This window comes from Anser brachyrhynchus (assembly GCF_964034855.1).
Source record: "Anser brachyrhynchus genome assembly, chromosome: 2".
Lineage (NCBI taxonomy): Eukaryota > Metazoa > Chordata > Aves > Anseriformes > Anatidae > Anser > Anser brachyrhynchus.
The window spans coordinates 160,457,279-160,471,341 of record NC_137695.1 but is presented as its reverse complement, the minus strand read 5'-3'; the positions used below and the strand labels follow the sequence as shown (position 1 = coordinate 160,471,341).

At 71.1% G+C, this 14,063-nt stretch overlaps 2 protein-coding genes across 8 annotated transcripts; both read left to right on the top strand.

The window, feature by feature from the left end:
- Positions 1-1,364: 1,364 nt before the first annotated feature.
- RECQL4 (RecQ like helicase 4) lies at positions 1,365-7,990 on the top strand. 7 transcript variants are annotated; one of them, XM_080578092.1, is made up of 20 exons: positions 1,365-1,906; positions 2,569-2,668; positions 2,833-2,959; positions 3,081-3,213; positions 3,308-3,448; positions 3,593-3,685; positions 3,776-3,912; positions 3,998-4,081; positions 4,181-4,369; positions 4,467-4,658; positions 4,837-5,023; positions 5,200-5,468; positions 5,689-5,826; positions 6,072-6,228; positions 6,316-6,445; positions 6,535-6,707; positions 6,798-6,984; positions 7,122-7,259; positions 7,384-7,486; positions 7,638-7,990. In XM_080578092.1, exons 1-20 carry the CDS (start codon positions 1,501-1,503, stop codon positions 7,968-7,970), a joined length of 3,417 nt encoding a protein of 1,138 aa, XP_080434218.1. In that variant the 5' UTR covers positions 1,365-1,500; the 3' UTR covers positions 7,971-7,990. The 7 variants fall into 7 exon arrangements, 6 of the variants coding, with proteins under 6 accessions (XP_080434218.1, XP_080434217.1, XP_080434220.1 ...); XM_080578091.1 differs by having other exon boundaries at positions 3,060-3,213; XM_080578094.1 differs by having other exon boundaries at positions 3,060-3,213; positions 7,085-7,259.
- A 457-nt stretch (positions 7,991-8,447) lies between these two features.
- Positions 8,448-12,432, top strand: LOC308188727 (uncharacterized protein). Its single transcript, XM_080578101.1, has 11 exons — positions 8,448-8,570; positions 8,731-8,833; positions 8,961-9,246; positions 9,335-9,495; positions 9,584-9,869; positions 9,954-10,114; positions 10,387-10,672; positions 10,746-11,276; positions 11,356-11,516; positions 11,612-11,897; positions 11,986-12,432. The coding sequence occupies exons 2-11, from the start codon at positions 8,743-8,745 to the stop codon at positions 12,137-12,139; spliced, it is 2,403 nt and encodes an 800-aa protein (XP_080434227.1). The 5' UTR covers positions 8,448-8,570; positions 8,731-8,742; the 3' UTR covers positions 12,140-12,432.
- Positions 12,433-14,063: the final 1,631 nt, after the last annotated feature.

Below are 14,063 nucleotides of genomic sequence, written 5' to 3'. Positions count from 1 at the left end.
GAGCGGCTCCAGGAGGTGAAGGCGCTGCTGAAGCGCTGGGAGGCGGCGTTCGCGCAGCAGCACGGCCGCAGGCCCGGCACGGTGCGGCCCGAAGGGGGGGGGGGGGGGGGGGAGAGGCTCCGTGAGGGGGTGCCGAGCCCCCAAACTGCGGCTTTTTAGCCCCAAAACCGGCCCCGTGACGCGGCGCTTCCCCCCGCAGGGCGACGTGGAGGCGGCGCCGGAGGACGTGAGGCGTGAGTGGGGGGGGGGGGGGGGGGGGGAATTAGCGGCCGCTAATTGTGGGGAGGGGGGCCCGGGCCTGGCTGGGGGGGGAATTGGGGGGGATTTGGGGAAATTGGGGGGTGCCTGGGGGGGGTTGGGGGGAATTGGGGATGGTGGGGGGGGGTTGGGGGGAATTGGGGGGAGGGTCGGAGGGATCTGGGGGATTTTGGGGGTGTTGGGGGGCTTTGGGGAGGGTTGGGGGGGTTGGGGGGAATTGGGGGGGTTTGGGGGGGAACTGGGGGGGTTCGGGGCTGCAGGGCGCCTCCCGCAGCCCCCGCCGCCTCCTTAGGGCTGTACCGGGAGTACCGGGCGCTGAAGCACCGCGGGGAGCTCGCCCCGTGCCCGCCGGCTGAGGGGAGCCCGGCCACGGAGCAGGTACGGGGCTGGGCCCTGTCCCCCTTGGGGGGTCCCCATTGCGTCCCTCACCACCCCAGTGGAGCACCCTCGGCCCCAAAATCATCGATTATTAGGGTCGGAAAAGCCCTCCAAGCTCACCTGGCCCAACCATCCCCCTGTTAACAACGCCACCCCCAACCCACGTCCCCAAGCACCGCGCCCAACCTCTCCCCGCACACCCCCCGGGACGGCGACGCCACCATCCCCCCGAACACCCCATCCCAACGCCTCTTTGTGACAAAAAAACCTCTCCTGGCGGCTTCTTCTCTCCCTTCAGGACTCCGGCTGCTGGGGCGCGCACCTCAACCGCCAGCCCAAGGCCCCCACGTCGAGCGCCGCCAACCAGCCCGTGCCGGCGGCGTCGGCGCAGCACTTCGGGAGGAAGCTAAAAGCCAACCTGGGCGCCGCCATAAAGGTCAGGCTGGGGGGCAGCTCCCCGGTGTGGGCGCTTCCGATGGGGCACGGCACCTGTTTCCTAGGGTTTTTTAAGCTCTGCGGGGTCGGAGAACCAAAAACCCCTCGTTGCTTTCCCCCAGGAGAGGCCGCCGGTGCCCAGGAGGACGCTGCCTCCCCGTCCCAAACCCGTCCCGCGGCAGGAGCACGGTGCCACCTCCCCGGCGCCGTCCCCGCCGGGTGACGCGGACGGCGGCGAGCCCCCCGAGCTCCTCCTCCCCGCCGCCGTGCGCGCCCTGGCCCCGCTCGTCCTGGCCGAGGGGCCGAGGCCTCGCCCGCAGGGCAACAAGTTCCAGCGGCTGCGGCAGACGGTGGCGAGGAGGCTGAGCTCCCTCGACGCCGCCTGGCTGCGGCGCTGCCAGGGCGAGCCCGGCCCTGAGGAGCCGCCCGATGGGGGTGCTGAGCCTCGGGGTGCTGAGCTTCGCGGGGTGGAAGGGGAAAACGTCGCCCCCGCGGGGATCCGCACCCCGCCGCAGGAGCCCGAGGTGTCGGAAGGAGCTCGGGGCGAGCTGGCGGGGACCGAGGGGGGCGAACGGCCGGCCGGGAGCGGCGGTGACACCGCAGCGGGGCCGTGGGGCGCCAACGGTGGCCGCGCGCCCGAGGAGCTCCCCGGGGGCGCAAAGAAGGTCGGGGGGAAGAGGCGGCGCAGGGACAGCGGGGCAGGAGGCAGCGAGCAGCCAGCGCGAAAGCAGCCGAGGAAAAAAGCAGCGCCGATGCCCCCCGAAAACCTCCTGGGAGACATCGAGGAGGAGGAGGAGAAGAAGCTGGGAGCCCCCTGCAGAGCCGCTCCTGCCAGGTGGGTGCTGGAGGGGGCCGAGTCCCCTTCCCTCAGCGCGTTTCGGGGCGACTCGCTCCGGCGCGGCGCGCGCGGTCCCTGGAGACGTGCCCGGAGCCGGGGCCGGGGCGGTGCCGCCTCGCGCCTGAGCACGCGGGGAAAAGGAGCCGAGAGATTTTTTTCTTCTCGCTGCGCTGATAACGAGCAGCGCCTGCCCTCATCTCTCCTTGATTTAAATCATTTTTATTTTTTTATTTTCCTTATGGAAAAAAATGAATTCTCTGTGGGTTTCCTCAGCCTGAGGCGCTCGCCTGCCTACCGGCTGCAGTGTTTACGGGGCGAGGGGCTTGCGGGGTCACCTCCCTGCGCCCCTTAAAACCCGCAGCGCGGCTCTGAGCAGCCCTGGGGGCAGGGGGCGGCCTGCCCCAGGAGGCTGCGGACCCCCGGGGACCTCTCCTGTGGCAGCAAGCGCTCCGTCCGAGCCTTTTAACCCTTTCCCCCGAGCGCTGCTACGTTTTTTGGGGCCGGATTTACCAGGCGGTGCTTACGGGGCCGCGTTTTTCCCCTGCGCCGTGCTCCCCACCCTCCGCCTTTCGGCTCCTCCCCGTCCCCTTCTCCCCCGGGGTCGGGGCCGGCTGCGTTTCGGCGCCCGTCCCGGTCCCAGCCCCGGTTTCGTCCCGCAGGGCTCCCCGGCGGCCCCCCGGCAACTTCGTGCGCCTCAACCTCAAGAACCGCTCCCACGTGCGGGGCCGCGTGCTGCGGGGGAGCCGCCTCCGCAAGCAGGTGACGCGCCGGCGGCGGGAAAACGGGTCAAATAACGCGCAATTACCGCTCTGCCGGCACCAAAAACGCCTTTTCTTTATTATTTCACCCCTCGCCCCTTCGATTCCCACGTGGGGGCCGCCCGTGGGGGTCACCCCGCGGCGCTGATGCCGCCGTCGTCGCAGGTGTGGAAGGAGAAGTGGCAGAAGAAGGCGGCGCAGAGCGGCGGCGGGTCGGCCCTCGGCAGGAGCTCGGACGTCTGCTTCCGCTGCGGCGCCGCGGGGCACTGGGCGGCCGAGTGCCGGGGCGCAGGTGAGGGTCCCGCGGGGGGGGACCTCCGGGGGAACGTCCTGCTGTGGGCGGGGGGAGGTGGCCGCCGTGCGCGGAGCCCGAGGGAAAAGGATTCGGAAAGGATTTCGCGCTCTGCCCGCAGCGACCGCTGCCCCCCCCGCCGCCGCAGGAGGCCGGCCGTGCCTGGGAGGAGGAGGAGGAGGAGGAGGAAGATCCCTTGCCCACGCTGGCAGAAGTTGCCCGCAGGACCAACAGCGTCTGCCCGGAGCTCTCCGGTGAGGCCGCGGGGGGGGCTTTGCTCGTGGCGCTGACGCGCCCCGAATACACGCGCGGGGCTCGCCGCCACCCCTCGCTTCGTGTTCCCGGCAGAGAGCGGCGGCGGCGGCCCCGAGGGCGCTGCGGGGGAGGCCGCGGCCCGCCTGGAGGCGCAGCGGGCGCCCTACGAGCCCCCCGAGCCCCCCGCGCCCGTGGAGCCCCTCTACAGCCTGGGGCCGGGCGGGAAGGTGCGAGGTGAGGCTGCCGTTTCCTCTCCTGTGGGAGCAGAGCCCGACCCGCATCCCCCGCGCCCTCCCCTGGGGTGCGTGTGTGTTTGGGGGGGTGGGGGGCGTAAAACCCCGCTGCGGGCTCCGTCCCACCGCGTTTCCCCCCGCGCAGAGACCCCCGCGGAGGTGCTGGAGGCGCTCCAGGAGCTGGGCTTCAGCTCCTTCCGCCCCGGCCAGGAGGCGGCCGTGATGAGGATCCTCTCAGGTGGGTCTGCTGCTCCCTCGCTCCCCCCCCCACGCGCCGCGGGGCCGCGGCGTCGCCCCCCAGGTGCTCGCCCCCCTCTCCTCCCCCCAGGCCTCTCCACGCTGGTCGTGCTGCCCACGGGGCTGGGCAAGTCGCTGTGCTACCAGCTCCCCGCCTACCTCTACCGCAAGCGCTCGCCGTGCGTCGCCGTGGTCGTCTCGCCGCTGGTGGCGCTGATGGATGACCAGGTGCCCCGCCGCCCCCCCCCGGCCTCGCGGCGTCCCCGGCGTCGCTCCGCGGCGCGTGCCTGACCTCGCCTCGCCTCGCCCGCAGGTGTCGGGGCTGCCGCGGGGGCTGCGGGCGGTCTGCGTCCACTCCAACATGAGCAGGGCGCAGCGGGAGGCGGCGGTGGAGCAGGTGAGGGGGACGGGGATGGGGGGGGGACGCGGAGCGGGGCCGGAGGGGGGTGCGAGCGGAGGACGGAGCGCCCCACGCGCCGCTGCCCCCGCCGCGCAGGTGAGGCGGGGCGCGGTGCACGCGCTGCTGCTGTCCCCCGAAGCGCTGGTGGGCGGCGGGGGCTCGGGCTCCTGCTGCCTGCCCCCCGCCGCCGAGCTGCCCCCCGTCGCCTTCGCCTGCATCGACGAAGCTCACTGCGTCTCCCAGTGGTCCCACAACTTCCGCCCCAGCTACCTGCGGCTCTGCAAGGTGCGCGGGGCCCCGCAGCCCGGCCGGGAGGGAGGCAGCTGCCCTTCCTCACCTCCTCCTCTTCCTCACCTCCTCCTCTTCCCTCCCCTCCCCGCAGGTGCTCCGCGACCGCCTGGGCGTGCGCTGCTTCCTGGGGCTGACGGCCACCGCCACCCCGGCCACGGCGCGCGACGTGGCCGCGCACCTCGGCGTCGCCGAGGAGGAGGAGGGGGAAGGGATCGCGGGGCGCTGCGCCGCCGTGCCCCCAAACCTGCGCCTCTCCGTCTCCATGGACAGGGACCGGGACCAGGTAGGGGCGAGGACGGGGTGGGCGACGTCCCGAGGGGTGGGAGCCCTCAAATCCCCCCCGAGGCGCGCCCGTGGCAGCCGCCCCGTGCTCGCAGCCCGATCCCCGAGCAGCTGCCGGGTGTCCCGCGGGCGCTCGGCACCCCCAGCCCGCGCTCAGGACCCCCCCTCCGCGCCCGCAGGCCCTCATCTCCCTGCTGCGCGGCGAGCGCTTCGGCCACCTCGACTCCATCATCGTCTACTGCACGCGGCGCGAGGAGACGGCTCGCGTCGCCGCCCTCATCCGCACCTGCCTGCAAGGGGTGCTGCTGGCCGAGCCCCCGGCGGCCCCCCAGGACGACGGCGACGCGGGGAGGAAGAAAGAGCGAGGTAGGGAGCGGGCCCAACCCCCCCACACACACCCCGAGGTCCTTTCCATGCTGGGCCGTGGCGCGGGGCGCTCTGCAGCCCCCAAACCCCCGGGGGCTTTCCTTCGTTAAGGTAATTAGAGCCACGCAATTCTTTCTCCCCTCCTTTATTTTTGTTTTGTTTTTTTTTTTTGGCAGCAAGTGGATCGCGGATCAAGTGGATCGCGGACGCCTACCACGCGGGCCTGTCGGCCGCCGAGCGCCGGCGCGTGCAGCGCGGCTTCATGTCGGGCCGGCTGCGCGTGGTGGTGGCCACGGTGGCCTTCGGCATGGGGCTGGACAAGGCGGACGTGCGCGGCGTGGTGCACTACAACATGCCCAAGAACTTCGAGAGCTACGTGCAGGAGATCGGGCGGGCCGGGCGGGACGGCCAGCCGGCGCGCTGCCACCTCTTCCTGGACCCGGAGGTGAGGCCCTCAAAGCTCGGGGTCTTCCCCCAAAATTTCGAGAGCCCTGCGCGGAGCCCTGGAGCCCTTCGGGGCGCCCCCTGCCCAGCCCTAAATGACGCGGGGAGCCCTAAAACAAAAAAAGGGATCAAAGGGACCCACGAGGGGGGTGGCCGAGCCCCGGTGTCCCCCACGGGTGCTGCCCCGCGGGCTCACGGCGGCCGCCCCCTCCCCTCGGCAGGGCGAGGACCTCCACGAGCTGAGGCGGCACATCTACGGCGACACCGTCGACTTCTTCACCGTCAAGAAGCTCGTGCAGAAGGTTTTCTCTCCCTGCAAGTGCCGGGAGCTGCACCAGAAGCGCCGGGACCTCGGCGGGGTGAGGAAGGGGCCGGAGGGGGGCACCCGGCTGCGCCCCGCCCCGTTGGGGTCCCCACACCCCCAATTCACCTCGGCTCCCTTGGCTGTGGGGGGGTGGGGGGAAGCACCCGGCATTTTGGCCCCTCAGCGAGCCCCAACGGCTCGGGGAAGCCCCGCGGGAGCTGGGTGAGGAACGGGGCAGGGCTGCCGGGGACGCCCCCGAGGGGCAGGCAGGACGGTGCTGAGCCGCCGCCGGCCCCGCAGGACGCAGAGGCCGATGACGCCACCACGGCCGAGCCGGCGGAGGAGCCGGAGGGTGGCGCGGCGCGAGGCGGCCGGCAGCCCCGGCGGGCGTGCTACATGCACGAGCGCGCCGTGCCCGTCCAGCGAACCGTGGAGGAGCTGGACGTGCGCGAGGAAGGTGAGCTGGGGGGGGGCCTCACGGTGCTGCACCCGGCAAAAACCCCCCACCGCCACCCCGCCGCCCCTCCTCTGCCCTCCCCCGCAGGCATCGAGACCCTGCTGTGCTACCTGGAGCTGCACCCGCGGCGCTGGCTGGAGCTGCTGCCCCCCACCTACTCCTCCTGCCGCGTGCGGTGCTACGGCGGCCCCCAGCAGCTCCGGGCTGCGGCGCGGAGGTCAGCGGGGCCCTCGGGGTGAAGCCAAGGACAAAAAGGGGCTGCTGGAAGGGAAAACATCCCCCTTTCACCACTCTCCCCCCCTGCAGCTGCCCGCCCCTCGCCGTCTTCCTGGCCCGCGAGCGCCTGGCGGGGCGGCCGCACGCCCGCGACAGCTCGGCGGAGTTCGACGTGGTCTCGCTGAGCGACTCCATGGGCTGGGAGGTGCCGCTGGTGAAGCGCGCCCTGCGCCAGCTCCAGTGGGACCCGCAGCTGCGCCCAGGTACCGCGGGCGGGCGAGGGAGCCGGGGGGCGGGCACGCGGCGCGCCCCCCCCAAAGGCCGCGCGCTCAGCGGCGCGTCGGTGCCCGCAGGCGGCCGCGCCGGGGCGGGGAGCGGCGTCCTGGTGGAGTTCGCGGAGCTCTCCTTCCACCTGCGCGCCTACGGCGACCTCTCCGAGCGGGAGCTGGACTCCGTCTGCGACTTCCTGCACCGCAGGGTGGTGGCGCGGGAGAGGGCGGCGCTGGGCCAGCTGCGCGCCTGCTTCAGGGCCTTCAAGAGGTGGGGACGGTGCCCCCAGACCCCTCACGGTGCCCCCAGACCCCCCGTTCGGGCCCGTCCCGTCCCCGCGGCGCGGGCTGAGGGCGCTTTGGGGGCGCAGCGTGGCCTTCCAGAGCTGCGGGCCGCACCCCGAGCAGGCGGAGGAGGAGAGGAGCTCCCGCCTCAGGGCTCTGCTCCGGGACTACTTCGAGAAGGAGGCCCCCGGGGAGCCGGCCCCGCGCGGCTGCGAGGAGGAGGAGGAAGAAGACGAGGAAGAGGATCTCCATGGAGCGCAAGTGAGCAATTTTACATCGCGCCGCCTCCGCGGCAGTGACTGCAGGGCCTCCTCCCGGCCGGCCTCGATGCCGGGAGGACGTGGAGGCCACGCGCTGTGCCCCTCCTCCTTCCCCCCACCCGCAGGATGGGGAGGACCAGGTGCGCGCTGACGTCCGCCGCTTCCTCGCCATCCGCCAGGACGAGAAGTTCTCGGGCAGAGCCGTCGCCCGGATCTTCCACGGCATCGGTAAGGGGCCGCGGGGCGGCGCTCCGAGCCCTGCCGCCCCTTCCGGCTCCGTCCCCCGGCGGCTGAGCCCCGAGGGAGGGTGGCGGAGGCACCCCGGGGTCCCGTTTTCGGGGGGCACTTGGGGGCTGACGCATGGCCCCTCGCCTCGCAGGCAGCCCCTGCTACCCGGCCCAGGTCTACGGGCGCGACCGCCGCTTCTGGAGGAAGCACCTCCGCTTCGACTTCCACCGCCTCATGCGCGTGGCCACCGAGGAGATCCTGGCGCTGCGCTGAGGCCGCCGGGACGTCACCGTGGTCCCTAGGGGACCCCTGGGCCCTGGGGGAGGCGCGGAAGAGCCCCGCGGCGGTGTGTGGGGCTCGCTGCGCCGCCCTTCTTCCCCCTTGGCCCCGTTACCCCGCGTTTCAGCGGCTCCGGCCCTGCCTTGGGGGCGTGGGACGTGCCCATCGCCCCCGGGGCCGCGGCTGGATTTTATCTTGGAATTAATAAATCAAGAAAATGTAAAAACAAAGCCCCTCGCATGGCTCCTGCTTTTCCAGCCCCCCCCCAGGGAGTTTTGGGGAGCCCCTGGTCCCGGTGCCGGGGCTCCGGCACCCGCCTGGCCCCAAGGTGCTGCCTGGGGGCCAGGGGGAGCCTCCCGGGCTCTCCCCCCCCGACCCCGAGCAGGGCCGCGGCGCCGTTCCCCTCCGCTGCCGCCCCGTCCCGCCGCATGTACCGCAATTACCCCGTGCGCCTCTGATCACGCGCCGTGCAGCCGCTGGGACGCGACGGGCCCGCGATGCCCCAGCGGCGACGGCGCTCCTTCAGCGGGGCGCCCTGCCCCGTTCCTCCCCGCGAGCATCGCCGCCTTGGCAAAAAGCCTCTTAAACGTCGAGCAGCGCTCGGGGCGCTGCTCCCAGCGGGACGCAGCCTCGCTCCCTCCACGTCCTGCGGTGCGCGCGGGGAGTCCCGGGCTCGCGGCGCGATCTCGCTGCCGTCCTGCTGGGACTACAGCCGCTGCTCCCCCTTGGCTCGCAGCGAGGACGGGACCGTGCCCGCGGAGCAGGCGTGGCGGGGCCTCTCCCTCTTCCTTCCACACCTCTTGGGGTAAGCGAGGCACCTGCGGGACGAAATTGGGGCCACCCGGAGCTGTCACCGGGGCACGGGGACCCCGAACGGGTTCACCGGGGCGTGATGACACCCCCAACCCCAACCCCAAACACGCGGTTATGCCCTAACTGCAGCGCCGCGTCCCCTTCCTCCGCAGCGCGCCCGCGCCATGGCCCTGCCCTGGGGAATGCTGCTGCTGCTGCTCGGCGGGGTCCTAGCGCAGGATGCGGCCGCGCAGGGCTGCCTCCCGCTGCCGGACGGTGAGTGCCCTCCTCCGCCCCGGGTCATCGACAGGACCCCCACCGTGCCGCGGTGTCGGCACGACGAACCCCGGTTGTGATGCTCCAGGTGACGGCCGAGCCCCCGTTTTTTTCCTCCCCCCGGCAGCTCCCAACGCGGCGCTGGGGCGCCCGGCCGCCCAGTCGTCCATCTTCCCCAACCACAGCATCCCCGCCAACGCGGTGGACGGCAACCGGGACGGCGACTGGCGGCACGGCTCCTGCAGCCACACGCGGCGCGAGCACGAGCCCTGGTGGGCCGTGGACCTGGGCGGGCGGCACGCTGTGGCAGCGGTGCTGGTGAAGAACCGGCAGGACTGCTGCTGGCAGCGCCTGCGCGGCGCCCAGGTCCACGTCGGCGACGCGCCGGCCGAGCGCGGCCGGGACAACCCCATGTGAGTCGGGCGGGTGGGCGATGCCACCGGGGCCGCTCAGCACCGCCGTCCCCGCTCAGCACCGCCTCTCCTCCTGTCCCCCCGGCAGCTGCGGCGTCATCGCCGACGCCGGCCCCGGCTCGCTCAGCACCGTGTGCTGCCGGGGGCTGCAGGGCCGCTACGTCTCCGTCCTCATCCCCGGGCGCGAGGACGCGCTGGTGCTGTGTGAGGTGGAGGTGCTGCTGCAGGGCTGCGCCGCGCTGCCCGGAGGTGAGGGGCGGCCCCCGGGGCTGGGAGGGCAGCACGGGGAGGGTCCCGGTGCCGGCAGCCGCCGTCGGCGCTCCCGTGGCCGTTGCAGCCCCCAACGTGGCGTGGGGCCGCGCCGTCGCCCAGTCATCCACGCTGAATGCCATCAGCCTGGCCGCCAACGCCGTGGATGGGAACCACGACGGCGAGTGGGAGCGCGGCTCCTGCGCCCACACCGAGAAGGAGCTGGAGCCCTGGTGGAGTGTGGACCTGGGCCGGCGGCACGCCGTCCTCGCTGTCACCCTCACCAACCGGCGGGACTGCTGCTGGGACAGCCTCGTGGGCGCCCAGGTCCACGTCGGGGACTCGCCGGCCGACCACGGCAGGAACAACCCCATGTGAGTGGGGTCCCCGGCGGGGTCCCAGCTGTACCCCCAGCGGTGCCGTGGCCCCTCAGCAACCTCCCGCTCCTCCCCCGGCAGCTGCGGGGCTGTCCTGGATGCCGGCCCCGGCTCCACCAGCACCATCTGCTGCAACGGGCTGCCGGGCCGCTACGTCTCCATCGTCATCCCCGGCCGCGTCGACTTCCTCGTCCTGTGTGAAGTGGAGGTGACGGCGCAGAGCTGCCTCCCTCCGCCCGGCGGTAAGGGGGAGGCCGCCTCCGGTGCCACCGCGGTGCCGTGGCCCTGGTTCGGTGCTGGCAAATACAGGGGACGAGCGGGGGGCCACGGGGGCGGGGGACAGGGATGTTGCATGTGCCCGCTGGTGTGGTGTGCGCGCTGTGTGTGCTGTGCCGCACTGCAGCACGTGGCCGTATGGCGGGGGGGGATGCAGGGCAAGGAGGGGTTCCCGGCACTGGCTCCACGCTGGCGGTGAGAGCCCGGAGCTGGCGTCACCGTCCCGTGGCGTCCCCAGCCCAAAACCTGGCTCTGTGGCGCCCGGCGACGCAGTCCTCCACGGCCAGGCCGGCCGGCAGCGCCATGAACGCCGTGGACGGGAACCGGGACGGCCGCTGGCGGCACGGCTCCTGCACCCAGACCAAGAGGGAGCGGGAGCCGTGGTGGACGGTGGACCTGGGCCAGAGCCGCGCCGTGGCAGCCGTGGTGGTGAAGAACCGCCTGGACTGCTGCTGGCACCGCCTGAAGGGCGCCCGCGTCCACGTCGGGGACTCCCTCGCCGGTCACGGCACCGACAACCCCGTGTGAGTGCCGCCGTGCCCAGCCCGCGCCGTGCCACCACTCCCTCGCCGTCCTCACCGCCTCCCTGTCCCGCAGCTGCGGCGCCATCACGGACACCGGCCCCGGCTCCACCAGCACCGTGTGCTGCCACGGGATGCCGGGACGCTACGTCACCATCGCCGTGCCTTGGCGCCACGAGCAGCTGAGCCTGTGCGAGGTGGAGGTGGTGGAGCAGGGCTGCGCCGCGACGCCTGGCGGTGAGCGACGGGGCCCCCGAGGTCTTTCTCTGTCCCCCCCCGGCATGGTGATGGGGGCGTCACCACCTCCCCTCGCACCCGCAGCCCCCAACGCGGCGCTGGGCCGTCCGGCCACCCAGTCCTCGGTGCTGGATGCCACCAGCGGCGCCGCCAACGCGGTGGACGGGAACCGGGACGGGAACTGGGAGGAGGGCTCCTGCGCCCACACGCTGGAGGAGCCCGAGCCCTGGTGGCAGGTGGACCTGGGCGGGCGCCGCGCCGTCGAGGCCGTGGTGGTGCAGAACCGGCACGACTGCTGCTGGGAGCACCTCAAGGGCGCCGAGGTCCACGTGGGTGACTCGCTGCTGGACGGTGGCCGGCACAATGCCATGTGAGCCCCCCGTGCCCTTCCCCAGAGCCCCCCTGTCCGTCGTGGGTACCACGGCTCACCTTCTTGTCCCCCCCGGCAGCTGTGGCGTCATCACGGATGCCAGCCCCGGCTCGCTCAGCACCGTGTGCTGCCGGGGGCTGCGGGGCCGCTACGTCTCCATCCTCATCCCCGAGCGCGAGGACGCGCTGGTGCTGTGCGAGGTGGAGGTGCTGCTGCAGGGCTGCGCCCCACTGCCTGGAGGTGAGGGACCCCTCCCAAAATAACACACAGAGACCCCCACCCACAGCCCTGACCTCATGCCCATCCCGTGCCCACCCTCCCCGCGGTGTTGGCAGCCCCCAACGTGGCGCGGGAGCAGCGGGCGATGCAGTCATCCACCTCCAGCGGGGCCGGCGCGGCGGCCAACGCGGTGGACGGCAACCGGGATGGCAACTGGCGGCACGGCTCCTGCAGCCACACGCAGCGTGAGCACGAGCCCTGGTGGGCCGTGGACCTGGGCGGGCGGCACGCGGTGGCGGCGGTGCTGGTGAAGAACCGGCAGGACTGCTGCTGGCAGCGCCTGCGCGGCGCCCAGGTCCACGTCGGCGACGCGCCGGCCGAGCGCAGCCGGGACAACCCCATGTGAGTCGGGCGGGTGGGCGATGCCACCGGGGCCGCTCAGCACCGCCGTCCCCGCTCAGCACCGCCTCTCCTCCTGTCCCCCCGGCAGCTGCGGCGTCATCGCCGACACCGGCCCTGGCTCGCTCAGCACCGTGTGCTGCCAGGGGCTGCGGGGCCACTACGTCTCCGTCCTCATCCCCCAGCGCAAGGAGCAGCTGGCGCTCTGCGAGGTCGAGGTCTACGGCACCTTCCTGGAGCCCTGAGCGGCCCTGGGGGGAGGCACGGCTGCTGCCCCCTTCCTGGGCCACCCCCAGGGGTCCCCGCGCTGTCCCCATTCTCTCCACGTGATGCCCAGGGTTCCTCCTCCTGCAGTGGGGCCAGTGGGGCCGTGTGCCCTGTGCCCACTGGGATGGCCAGACCCTACAGCGTGCCCCATGGGACCTCTGCTGCTCTCGGTGCGTGGTGTTGAACACAGGGTGTCACCCGTGGGTGTCCCCGTCCCAGACAGGGATGTCCTCACCCAGTGTGGTGCTGGGGACCCTAATAAATGCCTGAGTGTGACTGCAGCACCCAAAGTGCACTGGGGTGGGATGGGGATGGGATGGGGGTGGGATGGGGATGGGATGGGGGTGGGATGGGGATGGGATGGGGATGGGATGGGATGGGATGGGATGGGATGGGATGGGATGGGATGGGATGGGATGGGATGGGATGGGATGGGATAGGCTGAGATGGAGGTGGGGATGGGGATGGGGATGACAGAATGGCTCTCCTTGGAAGGGACCTTTAGGGTCATCTAACCCCAAACCCCTGCCATAGGTAGAGTTGCCACCCACCGCATCAGGTTGGCCTGGTGATGTAGTGGGCTCGGGGCAGGTACTGGGAAGGGTAATGGAGTGGGTAATGGGGAAGGCAGCAGGGTAGGTAATTAGGAAGGTAATGGGGCGGGTAATGGGGTGCATAATGGGGTGGGTAACGGGAAGGTAATGGGGCAGGTAATGGGATAACTAATGGGGCAGGTAATGGGATAATTAATGGGGCAAGCAACAGGGCATGTAATGGGCATGTTAATGGGGCAGGAAACAGGAGTATTAATGGGACGGGTAAATGGGGTATTAATAAGGCAAGTAATGGGGGTGTTAAGGGGGCTGTTAATAGGGGTGTCAAGGGGGCAGGTAAAGGGTCCCCATGGTCACCCAAGGTCCCCCAGGTCCCCAGGGTGCTCGGGGACCCACCCCATGATGACATCCCCCTGCTGTGGCGTGGGGACGTGGGGTGGCTCTGGCGAGCCAGCTCCAGCCCTACTGTCCCCATGGTGGGGACAAGGCCTTCACAGGGCCAGCTGGTGACATCTGGTGGGGAGCCCACAGCCAGGCCCTGCCCCACAGCGGGGGACATGGGGCACCACGGGAATGTGGGATGTGATGGGGACGTGGGATAGCATGGGGATGCAGGATGTGATGGGGATGTGGGACACCCCACGGACATGGGACACCTTGGGGACATAGGACATGACGGGGTGTGGGATGTAATGGGGATGTGGATGTGATGGGGACACAGGACACCATGAGGACATGGGGCACCATGGGACATAACGGGGATATGGGATGTGATGAGGATGTGGGATGTCATGGGGATGTTCGGTACCATGGGAATGTGGGATGTGATGGGGACACCACGAGGACATAGGGCACCATGGGGACATGGGAAGTGATGGGGACATGGGACACCATGAAGACATGGGACGTGATGGGGACACCATGAGGACATAGGGCGCCGTGAGGACATATAGCACCATGAGGACATGGGAAGTGATGGGGACATGGGATGTGATGGGGATGTTGGGCACCATGGGGAAGTGGGACGTGATCACAGAATCACAGAATCGTCTAGGTTGGAAGAGACCCCCAAGATCACCCAGCCCAACCTCTGACCTAACACTAACAAGCCCTCCACTAAACCATATCACTGAGCTCTGCATCTAAACGTCTCTTAAAGACCTCCAGGGATGGTGACTCAGCCACCTCCCTGGGCAGCCCATTCCAATGCCTAACAACCCTTTCGGTAAAGAAGTTCTTCCTAACATCCAACCTAAACCTCCCCTGGCGCAACTTGAGCCCATTCCCCTCGTCCTGTCACCAGGCACATGGGAGAACAGACCGACCCCCCCTCGCTGCAGCCTCCTGT

Excerpts from the sequence above, each read along its gene's own strand:
- LOC308188727 (XM_080578101.1), top strand. The coding sequence starts at position 8,743 with ATGGCCCTGCCCTGGGGAATGCTGCTGCTGCTGCTCGGCGGGGTCCTA. Across the intron at positions 10,115-10,386 it reads CTGCCTCCCTCCGCCCGGCG|CCCAAAACCTGGCTCTGTGG; the intron begins GTAAGGGGGAGG and ends TGGCGTCCCCAG. Across the intron at positions 11,898-11,985 it reads CGCAGCCGGGACAACCCCAT|CTGCGGCGTCATCGCCGACA; the intron begins GTGAGTCGGGCG and ends TCCCCCCGGCAG.
- RECQL4 (XM_080578091.1), top strand. The coding sequence starts at position 1,501 with ATGGGGGTGCTGAGCCTCGGGGTGCTGAGCTTCGCGGGGTGGAAGGGG. Across the intron at positions 2,669-2,832 it reads GGAGCCGCCTCCGCAAGCAG|GTGTGGAAGGAGAAGTGGCA; the intron begins GTGACGCGCCGG and ends CCGTCGTCGCAG. Across the intron at positions 3,449-3,592 it reads GCCGGGCGGGAAGGTGCGAG|AGACCCCCGCGGAGGTGCTG; the intron begins GTGAGGCTGCCG and ends CCCCCCGCGCAG.